The 25289-nt window shown below is 43.0% G+C and overlaps 3 protein-coding genes across 7 annotated transcripts in view; 1 reads left to right on the top strand and 2 right to left on the bottom strand.

Moving 5' to 3' along the window:
* Window positions 1-3050, bottom strand: part of nr2c2 (nuclear receptor subfamily 2, group C, member 2) — a 28561-nt gene extending 25511 nt beyond the window's left edge. For 2 of the 3 annotated variants that reach the window (XM_010895252.3, XM_010895253.3), the window contains exons 1-2: window positions 2882-3050; window positions 993-1166 (exon numbers count right to left, since the gene is read on the bottom strand). In XM_010895252.3, coding sequence (XP_010893554.2) covers window positions 993-1052 — 60 coding nt within the window. In that variant the 5' untranslated portion in view covers window positions 1053-1166; window positions 2882-3050. Of the gene's footprint in view, window positions 1-987; window positions 1167-2881 lie in introns of those variants that run through there. The other variant, XM_010895254.3, reaches the window with a different exon arrangement.
* Window positions 3051-11576: 8526 nt separating this feature from the next.
* On the top strand, window positions 11577-14019 carry mrps25 (mitochondrial ribosomal protein S25). The gene is made up of 4 exons (XM_010895260.3): window positions 11577-11791; window positions 12109-12215; window positions 13064-13151; window positions 13738-14019. Exons 1-4 carry the CDS (start codon window positions 11658-11660, stop codon window positions 13925-13927), a joined length of 519 nt encoding a protein of 172 aa, XP_010893562.1. The 5' UTR covers window positions 11577-11657; the 3' UTR covers window positions 13928-14019.
* Window positions 14020-14155: 136 nt separating this feature from the next.
* On the bottom strand, window positions 14156-23198 carry LOC105024944 (rabenosyn-5). 3 transcript variants are annotated; one of them, XM_010895257.4, is made up of 13 exons: window positions 23105-23198; window positions 21782-22065; window positions 21074-21208; window positions 20749-20849; window positions 20525-20570; window positions 20247-20408; window positions 19822-20078; window positions 19668-19738; window positions 18821-18907; window positions 18637-18739; window positions 17912-18016; window positions 17491-17763; window positions 14156-17097 (listed from the first exon to the last, which is right to left on the bottom strand). In XM_010895257.4, exons 2-13 carry the CDS (start codon window positions 21942-21944, stop codon window positions 16279-16281), a joined length of 2322 nt encoding a protein of 773 aa, XP_010893559.2. In that variant the 5' UTR covers window positions 21945-22065; window positions 23105-23198; the 3' UTR covers window positions 14156-16278. The 3 variants fall into 3 exon arrangements, with proteins under 3 accessions (XP_010893559.2, XP_010893557.2, XP_010893560.2); XM_010895255.3 differs by lacking the exon at window positions 23105-23198 and adding an exon at window positions 22915-23083; XM_010895258.3 differs by lacking the exon at window positions 23105-23198 and adding an exon at window positions 22613-22887.
* Window positions 23199-25289: the final 2091 nt, after the last annotated feature.

The raw sequence follows: 25289 nt of genomic DNA, 5'->3' as shown, positions 1-25289 counted from the left end.
ACAGACGTGAAAGAGTCTGGAGACACCGTGGTGAACGTTGTGCTGCCTGCAACATCATCCAGCATGACCAGTTTGGTGATGGTTCAGTGATGGTCTGGGGAGACATATCCTTGTAGGGTCGTGCAGACCTCCATGTGCTTGCCAACGGTATCCTGACTGCTGTTGGGAACCAGGATGAAATCCTCAGACCCATCATCAGATCTTACGCTGGTGCAGTGGGCCCTGGATTCCTCCTGGTGCAGGACAATTCCCAGCCTCACGTGGCCAGAGTGTGAAGGCAATTTCTGGATGACGAAGGCATTGATGCCATTGAGTGGCCCTAGCGTTCCCCAAATCTGAATCCAACTAAGAACCTTTAGGGTGTTATGTATTGGTGCATCCGATGCCGCCAAGTAGTGCCACATGCTGTCCAGGAGTTCACTGATGCCCTGATCCAGGTCTGGGAGGAGAACCCCCAGGACACCATCGGCCGTCTCATCAGGAGCATGCCCAGATGTTGTCGGGAGTGCCTACAGGCATGTGGGGGCCATACTCACTACTGAGTCACATTATGAGTTGCCATGATGAAATTCACACAGGTTTGAACAGCCTGTGATTTCAACTGTTTACTTTGATTTTCGATGGGAGTTTGAATTTCAATTGGTTGGTGATTTTGGTTTCCACTGACTGTGGTTACATAATTTTGTTATCAACAAATTACACAGTGTACAGTAAAGATTTTGATCTTTAACAAATTTCGTTCATTGAGACCCGATGTGTGATTTAAGTGTTCCCTTAATGTTTTTGAGCAGTGTATGTTAAGTAAATTGACTAAGAACACATTTAATGTGTGTTCTTAGTTTGAGCAACCTGGAGGCAATTATTGCTAGAATTAACCTTGTTCAAGGACATTTTAGATCAAGCAACCTTTAAGCTACTGTTCAGTTGCTCAAACACTAGGCTACCTACTACCCTACATCTTCTTCAATAGTAGCAAAATAACTGTACCTCACCTCTGCCACCTGCTCAGAGGCCACTTTCTGCTGAGCAAGCACCTCCATGTTGGTCGTCATGGTGATTTAAGGTCATTAGCCGAGAATGTCTGGAGCAACCAAAGACAGTCAAAGGCAGAGATAAGCAAACCTCTTTCAAATCAGTAGGCAGGGTCACCTTCAACAGGAACCAACCTGAAGAAATGTTTTGAAAGGGAAAACAAACAATCTTTTTCATTGACCTAGATCAGGTAGAATCTTTGCTGAATTAATTTGTATATATTCTGCATTGTAACAAGAGTGTACTGGTGGCAACATTCACAAAATATAAGGAGACCTTTACTGTTTTACAACTTGATGTGAGGTGTTTGAGCCCTGAAAATAGTATATATGAACGTGTTTTGTTTTTTGGGCCAAAACAACTTTAACTAACATTCTCCAAAGTTAATGTATGTAATTTGGAGATTAATGTATGTAATTTGGAGGGGGAAAAAACTAAACCCCACAATTACTTCCACAGATTTTTAGATAGGCAGTCTAATGAAAACAGAACCACGTATGACAGTTTCTCTTGGCCCATAGCCTACTTTCAGTGAGCGGAACCATCTAATATCAAGTTTTAAAACAATTAACTTCTCCTTCAAAGTGAACCAGTGGCTTTATTAAATTCTCCATTTGTCTTCACACAATTCAGCTTTATAAGCTCCCTCATTCTCCATTTTCATCTTTGATTTCATCAGGTTGATTTTAGCTCACATACTGTTCAGTATCCCAGACAATTATACCTTGCCAGAGCTAAAGTTCGTATCATCTTGCTCATTTCCCGGGTATTCTATTTTTATGTTCCCTTTTCTTGTAGTGATATGTGATAACCTCTGCATGCAAGCACCTCTCTGTCAGAAATGCAGCAATCAATGATCCCTGTCCTCTGAGAGAACAAGCTATCAGAGTACAAATCTATCCAGTGGAGGGCAGTGATTTTACTAAAGATAGAAGGGCATAAGTATATACTTCAGTAATTAAATTACACCTTAGTAAATCTCACACTCCTCAGTTCTGAATTTAATAAATCATATTGAGTTTAAGATAGTTTGAAAGAATCCTATGATTTTCTCTGACGTCAACCGATCTACACATCTGTAGGTATGTGTGTCGTTTAAGGACAATTATTTTATTTGAACTGAGGTTAGGGCTGTCATTGGCTTATTGATGGGGGATGGCCTTAGGTTCGTTCGCTCACTCACTGGCCAAACCACGAGTCTATCGAAAATGAATTTTACCAACTTTCAAACGGAACAAAATGGAGAACCTGGCAATTAGCCAACAATACAGCAGGCAGCCATTCATTAAATGTATGTATATAAATAAATACAAACATATTCTTATCAACGAAATGCCAGTAATTTAATACGATTATTTCAATAAGAAAATCGGGACAAGAAAAATCTATGCACCCTTATAGTATTATTCATGCAACCCAAAAACAACCCCTGAGATGGCAAAGGTAAAAGGGTCGGGTTCATCTGCGCGGTACTCGTTGGCTTGCTAGCTGTCATGCTAACTTTGCTCGCTGCACAGAGATACGGCCAGACGGCTATCTTTATGTCTTCCGTTAGCTAGATTTTGGCACGTTTATATCTCTAACAGTACTTCTTGACAAGGTTTTGAAAATCTCACTGGTGAGTGGATTATCTTAATATCTTATTGAAGTAATAGGTCAAACGTTGACATAATGCGAGATGACAGAACCACCGATTTTTAACAACCACACTGAACCTAGCGAGACGGGGTAGGTACAGTAGATCTCCCAAACAGCACAGCTGCAGCAGGCTACATCTACAACTCTCCGTTTTTCTTGATTGTGCCTTCATTAGCTTTCAATTGCTTAAATATTTCAGATGACGACTTACCACCGGTGTCAAAGATAGCAGATTTACGGTCTTGTATTTTAAAAAAACATTTGTTTTTGTTTTTCTTCTGTGAAAGGTCATAGTTCGTGACCCCGTTCCGCCAGCATGCTGTGAGTTTTTTCTTCTCCTAGCGCGCCCTGCGCTTTTCTCTCTAGCGCACAACCCAGAACCAGCCAGACAGCGCTGACGTCAGACTGTCTGCCTTCATCAAACGGGAACCGATTGGTAGATTCTGTTGTCAATATATTGTCATTGTTATTAGGATATCGATTGGTGTGCAAATATTTATTGAATTTGATTAAATTATTGAAATTAATGTAAATGTAAATAATGCTAGCTGTTCTTGTTATTTATAGTGAATATATTTCAGATTGCTTTACATTAATTCATGTAGTTGCTTCATGCTATTTAAATAAAAAGGTCTGTGTAAAACGAATTTGGCAGACCAACATGGCACTTTGTGCTTCTGTAGTTTTTATGAATATGTATTCTCAGTCATGAGGTACCCATTAGATACTGCTGTTGTATGTTTACGTTATGATTTATCTTCAAATGTACTATAATCTAAAATGAACTGCAAGGTGATCTCTGCTGACATAATGTTATTATATTGGTATACAGTGATTTCTCTTCACCTGTACTAATATCTGAAATGAATTAGATGCGCATTAACATGTCCAGCAGATAAAGGAGCGAGCGGGGGGTATGGTGTTGTGTTGCTGTGTACACCAGGACTGCCCACATCTGTTACTGGAGATCTACCATCCTATAAATGTTCTTTCCAACCCTAATTTAGAGTAAATATTAGCTGGAGATCAAGCTAAATCAGGTTACTGGCAAATGGGGTTGGAGAGAGAATCTACAGGACAGAAGATCTCCAGGATACGGGGTTGGGCAGCCCTGATCTAAACCCACAGAGTGTGGCGTGTATAACTGTCACTCCCTTAAACAACACAGTGGCTGGGCTTAGGTATTGTAATTTGCTTAGTCCAGTCAATTAATGTCAAATTAGACCCTTCATGTCTTCACATTTGAAAATTGGTTTTGGTTTTAATAATTCAGTTGTATTTATTCTGTAGATTGGGTGGAAAGAATAAGAAACAAAACGCGTCTTCTAAAAGGGAACTATGTACCATTAGCAAAAGCTGGTAGTAGTATGTTCAGATTCTTCTCATCCTGTACCATAGGGTCAACCACAAACAAATGCACTGATAGTGCATAGAGATACTAAGCAAATGATGCATAATCATCCCACTGGAATTTGACATTGTCAAATCTATATGTTCATAGCTTCCTCCCTTGTTAATTTTCAGTTGTGACTTCAAATCACTTTGTAAGAATGGATTTCATCACATATTGTCCTCATGAATTTGTCTTTTTACAAAATTGGCTTTTGATACCTTACTTTACAAATGAATTAACACCTTAGTTACACTCATTGGATTTTTAATAAACACAGAAGCTGTTTTTCTGTGATGCACTCCTATGAAGCTTTTCTGTGAAGCTTCATATGAGCTGTTTTAAGATAGATCTATGAATTCATAATACACAATAACTGTTATGCAAACATGTAAGTCTGAAAATTGTCTCTACCTAACATGTACAGTATCTCACAAAAGTGAGTACACCCCTAACATCTTTGCAAATATTTGATTATATTTTTCATTTGACAACACTGAAGAAATGACACTTTGCTACAATGTAAAGTAGTGAGTGTACAGCTTGTATAACAGTGTAAATTTGCTGTCCCCTCAAAATAACACAACACACAGCCATTAATGTCTAAACCGCTGGCAACAAAAGTGAGTACACCCGGCAGCCAATGCACACACCTTACCTGATTGTCCCTATCCTTGACCACCTGGTTATGCAGCTGACTTGGTTTCTGTTGAAGGATTCCCACATGCATGTATTAACCTGATTGTCATCTGAACATGCAAAAACATTAATGTGGCCCAAAAGGTTGTGTACTCTTATATTTTTCACCCAGCCTAGCTGGATGAGGCCTGGCCACCTCTCAGAATCTGATTCCTCTCTAGGTATCTTCCTACATTTTAAACCTACTACAGAGTTTTTCTTTGCCACTGTGCATCAACTGTTGTTGATTGCTCTTAGGGGTGTTAGGCTGGGTGACTGACACCCCTAAGAGCAAACTTTGTGACAACCAATATAAAAAGGGCTTTGGAAAATTACTGCAGGGGAGTGTGATCAGCCCACAGTGTTGTTTGTGGTGATGATCGATGACATGTTTGGGTCAGTGGGTCCAGGGATGGGGGTGGCCTTGTATGCAGAAGATGGGGCAATGTGGAAAAGAGGAAGGAATGTGGACTGGGTAATGAAGAAAATACAGGAAGCAGTTATGGGGTGGAGGTGTGGTCATTGACTTGGGGGTGCAGAATGTCAGTGACCAAGTCATGCTTTATGTTGTATTCTAGGAGAAAGGTTGAAGGGGTGAGATTGTGTCTATATGGGCAGGAATTGGTGTGGGTGTCAGAATTCAAGTACCTTGGGATGTGGTTTAATGAGAAGTTGACTTGGAGGACCCACGTGCAGTATATTGATGTGAGATGTCGAAGGGCTATGAACCTTTTGCGGGCGGTGGTAGGGTATGATGGGGCAGCAGATAGACGTACTCTGGTGTGTATGTATCAGACGCTGATTAGGTACATTTTAGACTAAGGGTGTTTTGTATATGGGTATGCAGCTAAATCAGTGTTGAAATGTTTAGATGTGGTCCAGGCGACTACGTTACGGCTGTGTGTAGGTGCGTTTAAGACTACATCGGTTGAGGCCTTGCAAGTGGAAGTTGGAGAGATGCTGCTGGTCCTGAGGCGAGATAAACTGGCGTACTGGGCCAGATTAAAGGGGAGTGTGAAGGGGCATCCAGCAGCCAAGGCTGTGGCTGACTGCTGGGAGAGGGAAGTGGGCAAGGTAAAGATGTTTGGGTGGGTGTTTGGCAAGTTGGTGGAGGAGTATGGGTTAAGTGAGAGGGAAGTGGGGCCTACTGTCGCACTGCTTAATGTTCCTAAGTGGTTGTTTCCAAAGCCAGAGGTGGATGTCAGTTTGTTAGAGGGAAGGAAGGAGTGGGATGAGGGGTGCATGGGTCGATGTGTGGAAAGTTATGTTGGTGAGAGGTACTACACGTTTCTCCAGATAAATACAGATGGCTCAAAGGATCTGGAGAGTGGAAGGGTTGGGGTGTATGTGCCGGAATTTAATGTAGAGATGGCTCAGAGACTAACAGACCAGGTGTCTGTCTTTACGGCAGAGATGGTGGTGATGATTCTCGGGTTGAAGTAGGTGGAGAAGGTGAGACCCTTGAGAGTGGTGGTGTGTTCCGACTCAGCGGCGGTGTTAGGCAGCTTACAGACTGGAAGATCAGACAGAGGTGACCTGTTGGTGGAGATGATGGTGTTGTTGTTGGGATTGGAGAGGATGGATGTGGTGGTTCGGTTCTGCTGGGTGCCGGCTCATGTTGGAGTGGAGGGTAACGAAGGGGCTGATAGATTGGCTAGGAGTGCGTGTAGGAAGGAGGGGGTGGGTGTACAGGTACCGTTAGGACGGGGGGAAATTAAAACGTTGATAAAGGGGGTAGGTGTTGACTGTTGGCAGAGGAAGTGGGATGGTAGCAGGAAGGGGAGAGGGTATTATGGGGTGCAGCGGACAGTGAGGGTCAAGGTGAGGAATATGGGGTGTAGGAGAGAAGAGGTGATGTGGTGTTGATTACGGTTAGGGCATACAATAATGAACGTGTCATTGAAGGTGATAGGTAAGCATGAAACAGGGCTTTGTGAAGGGTGTCGAGTGGAGGAAACAGTTGAACATGTGTTGATGTATTGAACAGTATGATGTTGAGAGGGAAAGGTTGTATGAAAAGGTTAGAGGGGAGGGTAGGAAGTGGGATGTAGAGGGGTTGCTGGGGGACAGGAAGGGGAGTGGGATGGTAGCTACGGCTGTATGTCGATTTCTCAGGGGTACAGGTTTGAGCGGGAGGATATAGGAAAGGCAGGCCGTGAGCGGCCTCACACTCCGGTATGGTAGGTGGCGTTATCAATAGAGTTGGATGCCAACCGCCGTTAAACCCCATGGAATAATAAGATCAGCCATTAATTTAAGAGAAGAAGAAGGTACAGTGTATGTGTGGGAATCTGACAGTCTGAGTCTGATGTTGGTGGTTGACTTTCAGTAAGTAGTTCAAATGATATATTAGACATTTCTTTACTCCTACCACTCAGTACAATAAAAACATTTCTAACAGTCACCATCCTTCATTATCTCTATTGAATTACAGGTCACTCTATATGTTAGGTAGCGATTCGGTGACATTTGCTAGCAAGCTACAGTAACATCAGATAGCACACATACGTCTTGCCAATGTCGGCATGAGATCGGAATATCGAAAGCGGTTTAGAGCGTAGAGTGGAGGTCGGCTGTACGTGTGATCGATCGAAAGAAATGTGTGGCGAGAAAATGGGTCTGCGATGGGCGGTTCTATGCGGTTACTTTGTACAATCCTGCACTGTCTTTTCAGTGGCCATTTATTTCCTGACCTAAGGTCCGACCTTATCCTGCGACATTTTAGCTACAAAACAAATTTCATAGAACATGAAGTGGGTACACAAACTTTCGAAATCAAGTTAGCTAGCTTAGTTATATGCGTAGGTAAGCAAATTGTGTTTCTATCTAATAATGTGAACTACAACAATGTGCGCAATGTACCTAGCTAGCTAACACTGCGGTAAACCTAGCCGACTCTTGAAAATACTCAGTCAAACTAGCCGCTCGGAATAAACGTGTGTGCGGCTATACCATAGTATTCGTGAAAGCGCTCTGAAAATCAGTCTGCCTCGCAACGGTTACATTTTTAGTACTTCAAAATACATTAATGCTATAAACATCTCTGATGATACGATATAGTCAGACATTATTTTAGTGTTTATGCATCTGATCCGGGTCCCTCAGAATGAATTAGAATATCCTATCCACTGTGTATTTGCAATTGTTGCTGGCATTTTACTCCACCCGTACCTTTGGCCACAATACAAATTACTGTATATGAAATAGCCCTATAAAAAAAATAACTATTCTATATGCCTGCAGTTAATGTATTGTAGAAAATATTCAGGAGACTCTATAGATCACCTTTTATTTTTTGTTTTATTCAGATGCGAGAAAAAAACTTTAGCAATAAAAAATAGACATTAGCAATAGTGTCCCATGCACAGATCAGAAACTTTACTTTAAGAAAGGGCTGTTGGACACTATTAAAAAACTATCTTCCTGTCATACCAATTTGGTCTGACCTTATGACAGGAGATTTACAGAGGTTTTCAGAATCATACAAGTCAAAACCAAGACAGAATAAGAAAAGTACAGCAATTAGTGAGATAACGTTCAAAAACACAAAAGTTATATTCCTTGATGATTAAAAAAACACAGAATTGATGAATGTATTGGCAAACTGTATACTCTGCATAAAGCTGGCCAGAGAGACAAATGTGAGAAAATCAAAGTTTGAAATCCCAAAAGGCAACACATATTGCCGTAACCGGAGGAAGGCTGGGAGAAAAGGAGAAAATCACTAAAGCATCTTCGTAGATCTTTTCAGGTTCCTCCACCTATAAGTTGTAATTCATTTAGTTTTAAAGAAAATATAGGGTTGACCAATGATCAGAATGCATTGTGTAATGAGTCAAATCTGGCAAAATTGTAAAATTCTCAGGAGGATATTATGAATGATCCAAAAAGAACTATATGTAGATTTGAAAACAGAGCTTCAAACTGTTGGTTCAACTCAACCTTGCAGTCTTTGTTACAACTCAGCATAGTAAAACGACTTAAAAATCTAGACTCACAATCCATTAAAGAATGTTCAGATATTAAAGAGAACTTTGCTGCTCTCTTGTTGTCTGCAGTTCAGAGGCCTGGACTCAAATGTAAGCGTTGTGTATTAAAGCAAGTTTTGATAGAGATAAACCACACCATTCCATTATTGAAATTAGGTCAGCATAATGACCCACTAGATTTTATATATCAATTACTCCCCTGGTTACAACAGCTGGGTGTCAAAACAACGGTCAGTGCTATGCGTACTGATAGATGTGAAATGTGCAAAAACAGCATCTCACACAATGAGCATTACTTCAACTCGCATTTTCAACTAAGACTAAATACAGACACATCATCCCTTGATATTCTCTTCAGACAACTAATCACCAATGGTGGAGTACCCAAGAAATGCAGTCAGTGTGATGGTGTACTGATTAGACAAACCGTTTGGAACACCACAACAGATATTCTAGTGTTTTTTGTGCCCCGTGTTGCACACAACTATACAGTTAATAGAAACTAAATTCTTCCCACCCGTACCATTGAAATCCCAGTTGTTGGCAACAAGAAGAAGTACAGTTGTGATATGCCATTCAGGTAAACAATCTACAGGGAGGCATTTCTGGTCAGTGCTGGATTTTGACACTTTTAATATTTGGGCTGATGATGTACACATTTCAGTTGGCAGGAATAGGGAAGGGGTTAGCATAGGTACAGGAGGGGTTATATATTTCTATGAAGTTACCTACTGAGCCTCAGACACAAACCAATTATAGTGATGTACACCAACATGATGCAGAATCAGATATTTCTGTGATTCCACAGTACTTCTCCAACCATACAGTGGATGAACCATAACCCATTTAGATTTTTCTAAAAACTACATTAGCATTTCAAGAATGCCATAAGAGATTACTTAGAGCTGATCAAGTGAAACCATCTTGTCACTTCAAAAAGGCAATTTCCCAGTTAGAAGCAGTGGATTCAACCATGTTTTCACAATCCATGGTTCAACAACAACTTCATTATAGTTATGTAAAGGATATAGTTGAAGATTTTGTTTTCTACCTGCTAACTTCTACCTGCTAACTTCTTGGCAAATGACCTGCTCGACCTTCACAGTCTAAACACAAAACAACTCATAGTAGAACCAAGGGAGATTTCTGCAGAAAGCATTGGTGAATATCTGAATGTGAGTCCTCTCACAATAAAGACATTCCTGCTGAAGATTTTGATACAATAAGCAATGGAAATTGGTTCAGTTATAAGATAATTGACGAGTATCTTGATCTCATTCAATCTAATTTGGAGGATCACTTTGTGCTGATGTGCCCTGCGTCTTTCGTTAGCCAACAGCTACAAAATCTATTTTCTGAAAGGATGGATGTTCTGCCTAAGGTACCTAGAGTAGCACACAATTGGTGAGGTTTTGAAAATGTAATAATACCTGTCAATCAGTGGGGATTTCTTTAAGACTGTAAGGGAAGCTTGGCTTCCCCTATAATGTCAAAAAAATGTATGGTCAAATATGTACAGAAAATGCGTTAAAACACGTTCATCTCGAAAACTAGTTAGTACAGAATCAGCAGCGTCACAGTGCATTTCCCTGTTGAAGCCGAGCGTTCATTGACTTCAATGGGGCTGCTTAGAACACTGAATGTTAAATGAACTGACTCCTTAAAGCAGCATGAGAATAAACTGCAGTGCATTATTCACCCACTACAGAAGTATTTGGCATTACAGTATTTGGCTTTACATGCAAAGGTTGTGGACATTGTTCTGAAATATGAATTTTATCATTGTTGTGGGAATTTCAAACCTCAGGTAGATGGAAATAGTTGTGGTCCCTATGTGTGTGTGTGCTCACTAAAGCAGTCCTATTTGGAGATAACATTAATTAATTAATTCAAAACAACACGAGATGTTCTATTTTATATGAATTATCAGAAAAAAAGGTTATTGCATTAATGTCAGAACATATTCAGCAGATGGGGAACACCATGAACAAAGTATTCCATGTACATTGTTACAAGATTTGTCTGCAATAATGTGATAATGCAATATATGCACTTGTACTATGGCTCTCAAAATGTTTGTTACAGGTGCTGATATCCTGACACAAATTTTACATAAGGACATCCAAGACATTTGCTCTGTTACTGTCTGGTAGGAGGTACTGGACCACCGGGGCTCTGAGACAATATCTGTAAGAAGATTTTAAAGTGTTATTATTTTCTCTAGAGTCCACAAACCATACTGAATACTCAAATACAATACAAGCATTCCTACTACAATTGAAACATGTATCTTTCAATATAATGACGAATACTGTTTTTTTTCTCAAATTAAGTATGGGTGGAGTAAAATGGCAGCAACAATTGCAAATACACTGTCCCCCTTGCTTTTTTTTGCACATAATCACAATAGAGTCTCCTGAACATTTCCTACAATACATTCACTGTGGCGCATAGAATAGTTTTTTCTGTATGAGTCAATATGTATTTCATATCCATTGAGTTACATTGTGGAAAAAGAGAGTGTGGAAATATTGTGTTGCTAGATGTAGCACACCATTCCCCACGAGTCGACTCTTCTGAACATTTCCTACATTGCTTTCTCTGTGGAATTTTCAATAGTTTATGAGCAATGAGGCAATATGTATTCCATATTCAGTCATTGTCTGAATTTTGCCCTTGGAGCGTGTTTTAATACCCACTTTTTATTGAAATTACTCTTAAATATGATTATATTTGAATTGTTGTCAATGTTTTGATAGGTACATTTTCTTAATTGAACTAAATGTGTCAGTTTTGAAGTAATACGTTGATCTTTTATTTTGAAAATTTCCTAATTTTCGTGACCCGGAAGTGTTTCTTTAATGTTGCTCACAAGACGCTGATCGCTAGTAAATGATAAGGTGTAGCTATATATTGTAATTACCATTGAAATGCCTATGAAAGGAAGATTCCCTATCAGGCGAACGCTGGAGTATCTTAAGAAAGGAGATGTCGTCTTTAAAAATAGAGTAAAGATTATGACAGTAAATTACAACACAAATGGAGAGCTCAGCGACGGCGCAAGGTCAGAAATTGTACTCATACCTTACTGCTAGCTTAGCTAACCGATGTTATATTTGGATTACCTTGGCCTGGTAATGTCAACATTTTTATTGTCTGTCGCATTGTCAAGATATGCAATCCAGTTTACCAGACCCATCCCACAGTTTTGGGTATGCTTAGCTACAAATACTGTTGAAATGGCTACCAATTGATATTACAGTATCTGGCGTCAGTCTGAAGACTTCACCATATCATCAATATTGACTGTACAGTTACTGGCTAGGAAGGTGTGACTGGGTGTTTCTAACCACATACTAATGCTCTTAACCTGCTTTACAGAAAATTTGTGTTCTTCAATATTCCACAAATTCAGTACAAAAATCCATGGGTTCAAATTATGATGTTCAAGAACATGACACCTTCGCCATTCCTGAAGTTTTACCTAGGTGAGTCCTATTCTGTAGACTGGTTACATACATGCATACAGTAATTTGTTATTATACTTGTAATACTCAGCTGGAAACCGATGGACTGCCAACTCCAGGTAGGGAATGAGGCATTACCCCAAGTAAAGGAGTTCAAGTATCTCGGGGTCTTGTTCGCGAGTGAGGGGACAATGGAGCGGGTGATTGGCCAGAGAATCGGAGCAGCGGGGGCGGTATTGCATTCGCTTTAACGCACCGTTGTGACGAAAAGAGAGCTGAGCCGGAAGGCAAAGCTCTTGATATATCGGTCAATTTTCCTTCCTACCCTCACCTATGGTCATGAAGGCTGGGTCATGACCGAAAAAACAAGATCGTGAGTACAAGCAACTGAAATGGGTTTTCTCAGAAGGGTGGCAGGCTTCTCCCTTAGGGATAGGGTGAGAAGCTCAGCCATCTGTGAGGAACTTGGAGTAGAGCCACTGCTCCTTTGCGTCAAAAGGAGCCAGTTGAGGTGGTTCAGGCATCTGGTAAGCATGCCCCCAGGACGTCTCCCTAGGGAGGTGTTCCAGGCACGTCCAGCTGGAAGGAGACCTCGAGGTAGGCCCAGGACCAGGTGGAGAGATTATATTTCGACACTGGCCTGGGAACGCCTCGAGATCCCCCAGTCAGAGCTGGCAAATGTGGCTCGGGAAAGGGACATTTGGGGTCCCCTGCTGGAGCTGCTGCCCCCGCGACCCGATACCGGATAAGCAGATGAAGATGAGAGATGACTTGGAATACTTGGGTTGCGTCTTTAAAGTGATTGTGATTATATCAACTATTTTGAGATTTGAGGTCTAACGTGATAGGCTTCTATCTGTTCTACGCAGAAGATGGAGAGCAGGTGTTGATGGATGTGGAGGGAAAAGACCATAAACAGATCACACAGCACGTCAAGACAATTCTCGGCAAGACTGAGTAAGTTGTCACAGTCTAAAAAAGCAGTCGTGTGGGGGGAAAAACCTCTGCCAGACAGAATATAAACTCATATTACACTCTAACAGTTTCATCGGCAGTTGGTCCTTATGTAGCATGAATTTTAGGGGGGGAAAACAAATATTTACAGGAAAGTATTTATTAGCTGGTCTTTCTGGTTTACCGCCGAACCAGCATGATTACAGAAGTGAGGTATTTAACCATGGTGCAGCAGAAAAATAACCAGATGCAGTCAGCTGCACTGGAAGATGCTACAACAGTGCACATTACATTTTCCTGTTGTAATAAAGATAGACATTTTAGCGATGGACTACATAGTCACCTCCAAATCAAGTGACACCAGGGGATAAAGAAGGCAAAACAACTGTACAAAATAATCAGCATAGGGATTGAGGTATATAGTACACCCCCCCCCCCCCCTTTCCACTGCGAGGACATTTGCACAGCCTTTTCTATTTAAAGGTCTCTATGTCAAACATATATACAATCATAAACTGTCTGAAAAGGCTCAGTGCTATTGTACTTGGAAGTGGAGATTCCACATTCTTGTTCATGTCTCCCTTCACAGCGAGGTTCTGCAGGCGGAGGCTCTAACCCGGATGGAGGCCTCTAACCCAGCCAATTTTGGACCTAAGAAGTACTGTCCGAGAGAGTGTATTTGTGAGGTGGAGGGCCAGGTCCCCTGCCCTGGTACTACACCTTTGCCCAAAGAGATGACTGGGAAATACCGTGCCAAAATGGCAGCCGCACAGGAATGAAAATGGAAGGAATTATGAACTGTTATTGGCACGTTTCACTGGAAATATTGTGGATATTTTTTTTTACATTAAAAAAGAAAACCAAATTACAATTCAGTTGTCTGCTAAACAATAACTTTGAGACCCATAAACTACAATCAATTTAATCAAATTGTGTGAGAACAAATTGCCACATACTTGCATGTTCTAGTGTCTATGACAAGGTTGACTAAAAAAGGCCACACTTCCCATTGTTCACATACGCCATGTCTTTAATTGGTGTCGAGCAGCAGAGCCTTGATGATAACTGAACGTAAACAGGCAACATTATCAAAAAGCTACTCAACTAGTCAATAGACATTTGCCACAAATACATTTTGCAATGTAATTAATGTTGTTTCAAAATGCTCTGTTGTATGCAGCTCAGTTCCTGGTACACTGCATGCTTGACTACAGCGAACACAATACTGCTTTAGTTCAACAAAGTAACTAACAAGTGCTGTTGTTTTATCCTGCAAGACAAGGAAACCAGTACTTAGATACAATATTAAAGTACTTACTCGACAGGAGACATGGGAGCTTGACAACTGCAGATGTGATAATACTTGGTTACGTGCGATTGGTTTAGTGTTGTTCAATTTACCTACGATGACAAATGAAATATAAAATGCTGCTAATCTTACATCTAAAGCCCGATGCTGTGACAGTTGAGAAGATAGGCCCCTAAGCAAAGCATTCTGGATAAATGGACCAGTCTGTGCGTAGGACCTAAACATCTTCACTGCAACAATGATGTTGTATTAATGGTAAATGCTGCTGTGAAATAATTGGCTGAATCAGTTGCATAATAAATACGCCATAAATACCAATGGAATTTACAGGACTACATGGATATTGAAAAATAATTACATTGAGGACTCATCTGAAGCAGGCTTGGCATTAGAGAAAGCGATATGCGTCCAGGGTAAGAAACAAATTAAGTGTTTATATTTCACATTTGAATGCATTCAAAGACAACACGTAGAGAGAACTAGGATGGATCTCCACTGTGTAAGAGTCAACACAGGGTAGGATAGTGAAGAGAAACTCTAGGTCCTGGATGCAATCCAAAGGTTATAAGGAATGTGGCTTTTAGAGGCAATGTTGCTGGAGATTACCATAAACTGTAGATTCTGCAGATCTCATCTAAATTGGAAATGGCCTTCAAAATCTGCACTGCCAGTAACCCACTTTTGGGCTGAACCGAAGCCTCTGACCATATCAGCATTGAAAACCTACTTGGACAACTATGCTGAAGTGCCCCAGGGATCCTAAACACGTACATCACTAGTGCTGAAAGCAAATGCATCTAACCTGCACTTGATCAACTCTGACGGTGAACGCACAAAACAAGCTTACAGAAACTGAAAGAATTTTAAAGCAAAGAAGGTTTTGTTGCATTTGCTCATCATGGCTTAATGTTTTGTTAATTGAAATTCTCTTCCTGGCCGTCACTGGACCCCGAGGAATGACGACTCAAACACAGGGCTCTGTTCATTCTGCGTCGTGGAAGTACAGCTGTACAGGGCGTAGTTAAAATTTAAACGCAATGGGCTTCCACTCCAAAACTGCATGTGAAGATCTGACAGCCAAAATGCTTCAGTTACTGGTTAGTTATGCTTAGTAATCAGGGGTGCGCTTAAAGTGCAGAGGAGGCACATGATGACAAAGCTTTCATTGTAAACTATTTAGAGTCAATGTCATTGATGAACACCAAATCATTCCCAAACCAATGATCTCGAATGCAACCCTGATTCCACATAAGGTATCTATTCAGTTGCAGTACTCCGGATCAATGTCTTGCCTTTGATACCCAAATAAGCTTCCTCCTGTGGCTGACTACGGACAAATGTCTATAACGGATGACTACAATTTTTATACTATGTCCTTTGTGCTTCTTACCATAGAAATACAATAAAATCCATAGCCCTGGGCTCCAAAAGGACACCTTGATAAAGTAAGTGTTATTAGTAAGTACGGGAGCGAGGGAAACACCTAAAAGCATCTTGCGGTAGACACCCGTCCACTGTCAGGCTGCCCGACCCCAATGACAACCTCAAGTCTTGAGTGGCTTCCTTGGCTTGATCTGCACTTAACTGACACAGAGATCTGAACCGATCGGCAAGGAACTAATGCTAGGTGATCACATCAGACAGGACATGTAGAGGAAGCGCAGACTATCGAGATGGTCCCTTCACTGGACCCAGAATCAACTTGATTGCTGGTCTGATAAGGGAACTATGGTAGCGTCTCGGCAATAGCCTTTAAACCCTGGTTGGCCCGCTCAGCTGGACATATGTGGTGGCACTGACGTTGAGGAAAAAGGTGTCCCGTCAGTGGGTCTTGCTCTTCTGTTCCTGCAGGGTGCGCTGTAACTCCCTCAGATTCTCCGACAGCAGCTCTACCTCGTCCAGCCTCCGGTTTAGCTTGGCGTCAAATATGTAGGCCCGTATGTTATCGATCTGCTGCAGCAGCAGGTCCTCCTCGATCACATCCACATCCGGCATCGCCTCCTCATCCTCCTCGAAGGGGTTGTTTGAGGCTCCCGGGGGGTTAAACCGGGGGGACTTTTTGAAAGGGACATCTTCGTTGTTGGCCCCTTCGAATGGGTTGCCTGCGGCCTCCCCCTGCTGATCCTCCGCGCCCCCCTCTTCATCCTCAAACGGGTTGTACGCCTTCTTCCCGTTAGCCACGTCCCTGTGCTCCTTACGGAGCTCCTCGAAGAATGGGTTGGACGGATCCTCCTCTGCTGGGGTGGAGTCTTCCTCCTCAAAGGGGTTGTGGGAGGCGCTGTTCTGTTCCTCGCCGCCAGGGGGCGTTACTTCTCCCCCTAGCCTCCTCAGGCGCGGCGGCGACTCCTCATTCTGGTCGGTCAGGTTGGGGAATGCCCTCGTGGACAGGGGGCTCCTCTCAGCCTTAGGGGTCAACTCTTCTTCCTCCTCTGCCTGGTCGTCCTCTGGTTGGAGGCTCTTGGTTACATTCAGTGAGCCCTGCCAGGTGTACGTAGCCTGGGACCCCAGGGCCCTGTTCTCCCTCTCCAGCATCTCCCGGTCTTCCAGGCGCAGCAGCTGGTCCTGCTGAAGGGTCTCTTCCTGGGCCATCCTCTGGGACAGAGCAATGGCCAGACTGGTCTGCTGCTGGTCATACTCATCCTGGGGAAAATAAATTTGACAAATGACACCCTGCAATTTTGGGGGGAGGGAGGAGTCTAGGACTGTAAATCAAGGACTGTTATTGGGGGCATGCCCTCTGCATTGCTAACCCCTGCTATAATTAAGCAAGGTCCAATATACCATGGCTTAGAACTGTTCTCAGCCTGGACACAGCGCTTAGCTGTTATACTGGCAATGTACCACAAACCCCAGAGAAGCCCTGTTGCTTTTATAAACCAGTTACCAAAGAAATTAGAGCAGTATAAAGTGACGCAATGGTATAGGGTCTCATGTACCACAGTTAACAGCCAATCAGGAAACGGTATTCGAGCCACCCGGTTGATAATCCATAATGGCCGCTGTGATACGTGTGTTATAATGTAGAGTCCTCACTTGCAGCTGTCTGAGATTCTCCTCCAACATGGCCACTTCGTCATGCCTCCGGGCTGCCTTGGCCTGCCGCAGGAACGACTGGATGTTGTCAATCTGCTGCAGCAGGGGGTCCTCAAGCTCCCCGCGTGTGTGGAGGGTGTCGGCGGATGGTAGCCAGCCCCCGGCCTTGGTCATGCGGGGGGGCCTGGGAGCCAGGGGAGTCTCCCCGTTGGTGTTTGCGGCTGGGCGTTTTTTCTCCGAATCCTGCCTCCGCTTCTGAGCCTCCTGGGCAGCCTGGCAGGATAACGGGGAGGCACGCTTTTAAGAGGTAACTTTGCTTTTTAATGCTGGTAAAAGCGGTTGCTTTTTCTGGTATGGTAAGCTTAGCAGATCCTCTGTGGAGAATTAAGGTTGGGTCTTCGATTGAAACCAAAGGACTCACCAGTCTCTCCTGGGCCACCCTCTTCTCCTGCTCTTGTCTCCTCTTCTCCTTCAGCTGTTCATACTTGTCCTTCGTCGGTAGGGACATCAGGCCCAGGAGCTTCTCCTGCAGGATGGATGGACAGAGAAGGATACAGAGGTTTTATATACAGACGGATCACAAATGAAAGGAAAAACCTTTGTAATGAGGGGTTTATGCACTGCAAACCTACTATAATATCCATCTCTGTGTATTAAAGTCAGCAAGAAACTCACTGTTCTTGCTGATGCAATCTGATAACATCCTGCATCGACATTCCCAGTCCCCTGGGAAGGAGTTGCTCTTCTGTTTTTCCTTTCTACCTTGAAACTTTTGAAACATTAGCCAGTTGAGCAGTCTTTGTGACTGAAGCTCCTGCCATCCCTGCCCCAATAATGAACCCTCTTTCTAAAGTAATTTAGATATTTTCCTTTTGCCATCTTCATCTAAAATCAAGGTCAACTGGCTCTGCTCAGCATTTTTATACACGCCATAGAGCACGATATGACAATAGCTGCTTAATTACATCATGCAGTGCACCTGTATGGAAGCATCTACAGGTTATGTTTCTTCACTCATTTCTTCAGATTTTTCCTTTAATTTGTCAACTGTCTGTATAGATAGCTTTTTTGCTTATATTTCTCTGGTGACAGACATCATTTGGTCTTTAGTTTGTGTGTTTTCAGGAGTCATGTAGCTTGTCTCACCTGGACGAACAGTGTGGCTGTGTATCTGACCATTCGCTGTAGTTGGAGACTCTTAGGATGTGGTGGCGGCTCTTCTTTTGCTCCCAGCGTTAAGATCCTCTTACTGGTGTGAATACATAGACTGGTGTAACATGGCCATTTAGCAGACACTTTAAAACGACCAGCAAATGCATTAAGAGCGTACCTTAGTGCATCGATCAGTTCGTAGTACTTCTGGACTTCCATTCTCAGTCCACCTGCAGTGTCCAGGTTGTAAGTGGTCTCTCCCGCGCTGTGGTAATGACAGTTTGAACATTAGGGACATAACCAGAAATACAGCACGAGTGTCAAACATAATGAAGAAAAAAAGGTTAGAGTTTTCTCTGAACACTGCGTTCAAGTATTTTGTTGTGAATTCTTATCAACCCCATTCACATCTCTCCATTCACATCTCTATGAGGCAGAAGTGCTATTGCGATAACATCCTGTAGGTCTGAGATCTGATTGGAAGATAGCATTACATGTTATCAGAGGTTATAAAAATAATCCATAGTTCCCTCTCTTTTGTTCCTGTCCAGCCCCAGAGAGGTAACCTACTGCCTTCCTCCTCAAAGACTCTGTCTTCTTCGCCAATGTTAGTTAGTACTGTTGTAAATTAAATCAATGTCTAATGTAATCATCCATTTTACAATGACAATTAAATATTAGTCTTCTGTAGAAACATCCAACCTATTATTCAGTCTTATACAGGCCCATTATGCGCTACACATTTTAACACAGATTTATTACCCTACAAAGCAAATCTCCAGAATGGTTGAAGGAAAAAGGGTCATTCACCTGAATGTATTTTTTCAGCTTCGTGACCATGTCCAGCTTTCTATTCATCACCGAAACTAATTGCAAAGATGATGAATAGGAGGACATTTTAAATCAAATTTCTGTGGCCAGGGAAACCCCATTATCAGGCTGGCAAAATCAGATTGTGACATAACACCAGTCAAAAGCACCGCAGGCAACACAGTGTCACTTGAACCTCTGAACTTGTGTCTTACTTGAGGGACTCCGCCATTCGTATGTACTCCGGAGCCCTCTCGTCCACCTTGTCCATGCACAGCCTCAGCCTCTGACGGGAAGACAGGGGGGGATGGAGGGTGAGTGACAGCAGGCTCCCGTCAGGGGGAAAACCAACGGGCGGAGGCGCGTTACCTCGTAAAGCTTGACGATGTCCGGCACGTGGTCCTTCTCCTCCAGCTTCTCCTGTCTCTTCGTCAGGGTGTCCATGCAGTGGCGGCAGCAGCGGATCCTCTCGTCGTCCTTCTCCTCCAGCATGGAGGTGACGCTGCTCAGGCTGCTGAGGCTTCCCCGCCGCGAGCCCATCCCGCCACCCCCCGCCGGTGGGGACCGGGACTGGCCCGGGCTGCCTGGGACGCTGAGGGCCTCCCGCGTCCCGCTGGTCAGCTTGTCTAGGAGAGACGAGAGCAGGGTTGAGGGTTCACGGTCGCGACGCCGGGGAGTGATGGGGTTCTGCGTAACGTCGCCCCATTGAATGTCAAACGCGCGTTGTGTGGTGTGCTCGTAATGCATTGGGTTTCTGTGTATTAGTTTGTGCGTGCGCGTGGGATCCTACTCACAGGCCAGAGCCAGGGGCACGAACTCCATGCACTTCCTACACATGATGGAGCCGCACAGCCGACAGTGGTGGCGCCTGTTCCGGAGGTTGAACTTGTTCCCGCAGTCGGGACAAAAGGGAACGTCCGAGTCGTTCACCCAGGAAACAACAGACTTCTCAATTGCTGGGAAGAGAGGGTGAATAGGCATTTCATGATTCACATTGGCACAGGCTGTGTGTGGTGTAATGTAATGCTTGAACACCAAAGCACACCGTAAGAAAACCCCCAGCTTAACTGACCTCTAATCTTCCCTGCATCGATGTTCATCCTGTCAAACGATGTCAGCTGAAACAGGACACAGGATATAAGGTGAGTTGCTAGCGAGGGTGGTGCAACCACAGAATCATAACATGCTGAAAACTGAAGAGGATCTCTAACAGTCTGCCATTTCATGCGTCAGAGGCACATTAATGAACCAGCGGTGAGTTGGTGACATGTTGGGGCTTTGCGAGAGAGTCCTCACCTTCTCCAGCCTGATTATCAGCTTGTTGATCTCGATGACGTAGTGGTCGATCCTGGCGGCCCGGTGCTTCTTGAACAGGTCTAAGTGGCTCCTGGTCGCCCCTATACAGGAGAGGCGGGATAGACGATCTGTAAGACGTTCTGAATACTGAATGAAAGGCAGTCTTAAACTAGACCAGTACAATCACTTACTATTCAGTTAGGATTACTATTAGCATTTAGTAAATACCTTCTGTGATGTCTTACATGTATAACAGATGCAAGGTCCCTAACCCATTTCCTGTTCCGTGTTTTCAGCCCCCCCCCCCCCCCCCCCCCAGACTCACCCAGTTCCTGAGGCTCCCACATGTAAGGGTCCACTCCTCCATAATAGAAGGACTCATAGCTGCCCGTGTCTGGTTTGTCCTCACCATCCCTCTTCAGCAACTTGTCTTTGGCTTTCTTGGCCTTCTGTACCAGATCTGCAACCAACATGGATGATTATTTAGCAGTATTCCTTCTAAAACTGTTTTGTGTTGTTTTTGTTCTTCCAGTTTTAGTTAAGTCCAACTCACGCTTACAGCCTTGCCTAATTTCATCACTTACTGGACAAACATGTACAAATATGTCTTTTGAATCACATCTCACCAAGCCATTCTAATTTATATCACACTGCTAAACCTGGAAGTAGCATTACACGCTTGAAGGAGAATGCATTTACCAGCTAACAACCATGATTGAGCTCACAGGCGCGCAATCCACTACAAGGAGACGCTATGTGCTCCACGAGGCGAGGCAAGGCAACTCTCATCCGATGCCAACCCCAACCAATGTGGAGCCATTCTGCACAGCATTGTAGTCCTGAAACTCCTGGCCACAATAATGCATCTGTACTGCGAGACAGTGACTTTCACGCTGCGCTGTTCCCAAGGCAGGATGGCGTCCAAACCAACTACTACAATTTTTTATTATTTCTTTTGAACTGTATTTACTCCTCCACACTGTATAGATTTAGCTTGGTGGAACATATGATGGAGACCAGATATAAGCCTTACTCTTGAGCTGTCCCCTGACGTGTCGGTCATCCCCTGAGTGCTCCTCCTCATAGTGTTCCTGGAGCTGGTAAAACGACTGTAGGTCCTTCAGGCACAGTGGGCATAGGAAACCCTCCTTCACCTCTCCAGTGCCCTCAAAGGGGGGTGGGTAGCTGGAGGCCATGGGTATGCTGTTTGGGGATGCAGGATGGTAGAAGAGACACCCTGGTATGTGTCTGTCTCATGCCACACCCAACCAAATGTGGCGCCTACCCTTCATCTGCTCCATTATGCCAGAACAGGGCCTGAAAGGCAGATGGGCAGAGACTAACAGCTTCAAGTGGATGAGTGGTTAAGGGGACTGACAATAACGTATAGCTATGCAATTCGGACTATTTTATGGCCTGCTGAATGACAACGCTGAAACGTCCCGCAACAGAGACTAGTTAGAGATCACAAAAATGGCAGTTTATGGCTAGCCTGGGTATCAGCAGAATCTTAAGCTAACATTCCACTCCCTGTTCTGGAGGGGAAAACAAACTAATACACTTACTGAACATTTGCTAACTAGCTAAGTACTCATGTGAACCGTATATGAATGAACAGGTTAGCGAACTGGCTAACAACGAGAACAGTCGTCTGTGTTTACAAATCCCAACGTATGATCAAATGAAAACTGGTTGAGTATATTCAGCTAACCACGATTTAGTTATGGCTTTTACGTTGCTGGCCAAGTAACTCAAAAACGACTTTACAATATATTTTATTATTAGCTATTATTAATGTGGTGGTCATCTGTCAAACCTTGTCAGATTGTAACGTCGTTAAACGATCTGTTTAGGGGCACATTACCTGGCATATGTACAGTCAATATGGACATCAGCCGATCAAGCCAGTCCAGGTAGCTAGCTAGATACCCAGCAAGATAACCAGTTAACTATTAAACTATTCACACGCACAATGAAGCAAACCAGATAGAAAAGGCTAACGTAAGCTAAATGCTAAGTAAATATCTAACGTCAGCTACTATAGCTAGTTTGCTAGCAGCAGCTAGTAAAGTGCTAACGTTTCGGCAGTAGTGCAATACTGTGTAAGCACAGACCCTTTGCCATGACACACAATCCAAGGCAACTTGTAACTAAATATGTACTTACAGGTCGAAGTGTACACTTGATAACCGTCTAGTTTATGTATTAAAATGTTGACAGCTCTTTGTATCAGCTGCTACATTCAACAATTGAAATGTAAGAGAGCCTGCATAGTCATATGATTAGCATACAGCCGAGACGGGAGAATAGAACGGACAAAAAGCAAGTGAATGGGACTATCAAAAGGCACACTGACCTCTTACTTGTTCCTGTCTGTCCAGTCTTAGAACAGAAATAGGTAAATGTATTTCTTTGAGAAGAAATATGTTCTTGGGCGGACACACATAAACACACTGAACATCACAGTGATATTCATGATGGACTGGAAAAAATTGAATACAGAAGTGAGAATATCCATGCTGGAGAAGATCTACGACGACGTCAGCCGAGACTTCAGGATGTGGCGAACATCAACTCCTCACCCATGGTAGAGTACAACACTGGATAAAGCCTGGGCAACTACAAAATAATATTTTGCTGAATTTAGGTCATAGCCCTGGAACTCAAACTTGACTTAGTCGTTAGGTCAAGGTAGCTAAGGGTTATGTTAGGGTTGGTACTATATCCCCTTTCACGCTACTTTATATCAAGTCCCTCATGTAACCACCTTGCTGATTTCCTCACAGCCACCATCTCAATTCTGACACCAATGTAGCTAATCGGAGTAGCCCTGATTGATCACTGACGGAGACCTCATGACAAGATCGTATGTGTTCGGGTTTAGGTCAATACAATAAAATCATCCATTGTGTAACTTGATAACTTACTTGCCTTCTTACTGTCAGCAGTTACCAGTCACCAACATGCATCATGGGGTGAATATGGCTAATAAGACATCCAGAAGTGTCAGATTCAGTGTGCTTCAATCCTATCTGTCTGACCCTATCACAGACCAGGGCTTTTTTAAGCTTTGCACTTGCAAGGACCTGGGGTAAGGAGTGGCTGCACAGTTCACAGATAAACAGGGCATGTCTGAACAATAGTAAAGGATGTTCATCATGTTCAACTTCTAGTGTTTCCTCACATCTTTCAGATCATACTTCACTATATAGGATCCAAAATAGACAGGGAGAAGGAGAGAGAGAGAAGGAGGGAGTCAGAAAGAGGGAGAGAGGTTATAGAGACAGAGTGGGTGAGGGAGGGACACGGTAGGCAGGGAGGGAGAAAAACTGTTTAAATCAAATCCATTAGTTAGCCATTAGTGTGCACTAACCTATAAAAAGTTGCAGTAGGCCCACAACCACTTGAAGTAAATGACACTGCCAGTAGTGCAATAAGAGAGATGTAGAACCTTTAACAGGGCCCTGCATACTCAAAAGTTTGACCCACATCCAGCATACTCTGAGTATGTATGGGGAAGACATGTGATCTAAGTGACTTTGACCGTGGTACCGTTGTTGGTGCCAGACATGGTGTTTCCAGCATCTCCGGAACACAAACATATCCAGCCGTCCAGTGAGACAGATGTGATTGATATTAGTGATGATGAGAGCATGGATCAGGTACCGTGTTTTCAGTCACTCAGTTTTTTTACATGCTACGTTTTTACTTTTGCTTTCTAAAATGGTGCGGCTAACAGTAGATTAGATAGAGAGACAGACTTTTAAATATATTCACAAAGTTTACTGACAGTTACAGACAAATGTAAAATCTGAACATGTAAGACACACTTTGCAAGACATGCAATTTGTTATTTTCTGTTTTTTATATAAACTGCTCCAAAATATTAAGGGAACACTTAAATCACACTTTGGGTCTCGATTAACCCTCCTGTTATCCTTGGGGTCAATTTGACCACATTCTATGTTTAACATCTCTAAAAAAGTGCTTGACATAATTTATTTTGCTTCAAATTGAATTACTTTTCCTAATTTAATGGGGACAACTGGGTAAACATAAAATTAACATGATGATATATTTTCAATGTCCTGTATGCATTTTGTACTCATCGGTGTTCCTTGGGGACTGGAACAGTGGAAAACTGAATCGAAGGAGGCTTTTCCTGCAGGAGCTGGGTTATGCGCTGGTGAAACCACATATTGAAAGAAGAAGGTGTCTTCCAAGAGCATCAGCAGCTGCTGCAACTGTGGTGAAGGACATCCAAATGGAGACACACACCCCAACCCCTCCAGTAGTTCAAACTGCAGGCAGAAAACGTGGTAGATGTCAGGTCTGTCCCAACAAAAATTACTCCAAGATCAGCAACATGTGTATGAAATGCAGGAAATACGTCTGCAAGGAGCACATACACTCTCTGCACATCATGTGCACAGTAGTACAGACCAAATGTAACTTGTGGTTGAATGTAATGTAGGAAAAATAGTAATCTGTTCATATTCTGTTCGTATTCTGTCAATGCTGTTCATATTCTGTAAAATGTT

This window comes from Esox lucius, chromosome 12, assembly GCF_011004845.1.
Source record: "Esox lucius isolate fEsoLuc1 chromosome 12, fEsoLuc1.pri, whole genome shotgun sequence".
In the NCBI taxonomy this organism is placed as follows: domain Eukaryota; kingdom Metazoa; phylum Chordata; class Actinopteri; order Esociformes; family Esocidae; genus Esox; species Esox lucius.
The sequence above is the reverse complement of the archived record's forward strand: the minus strand, read 5'-3'. Positions and strand labels throughout refer to the sequence as shown.

Excerpts from the sequence above, each read along its gene's own strand:
- mrps25 (XM_010895260.3), top strand. The coding sequence starts at position 11,658 with ATGCCTATGAAAGGAAGATTCCCTATCAGGCGAACGCTGGAGTATCTT. Across the intron at positions 12,216-13,063 it reads ATTCCTGAAGTTTTACCTAG|AAGATGGAGAGCAGGTGTTG; the intron begins GTGAGTCCTATT and ends TGTTCTACGCAG. Across the intron at positions 13,152-13,737 it reads ACAATTCTCGGCAAGACTGA|CGAGGTTCTGCAGGCGGAGG; the intron begins GTAAGTTGTCAC and ends CTCCCTTCACAG.
- LOC105024944 (XM_010895257.4), bottom strand. The coding sequence starts at position 21,944 with ATGGCCTCCAGCTACCCACCCCCCTTTGAGGGCACTGGAGAGGTGAAG. Across the intron at positions 20,409-20,524 it reads CGATGCAGGGAAGATTAGAG|CAATTGAGAAGTCTGTTGTT; the intron begins GTCAGTTAAGCT and ends CTCTCTTCCCAG. Across the intron at positions 18,017-18,636 it reads CAGCCACACTGTTCGTCCAG|GAGAAGCTCCTGGGCCTGAT; the intron begins GTGAGACAAGCT and ends TCCATCCTGCAG.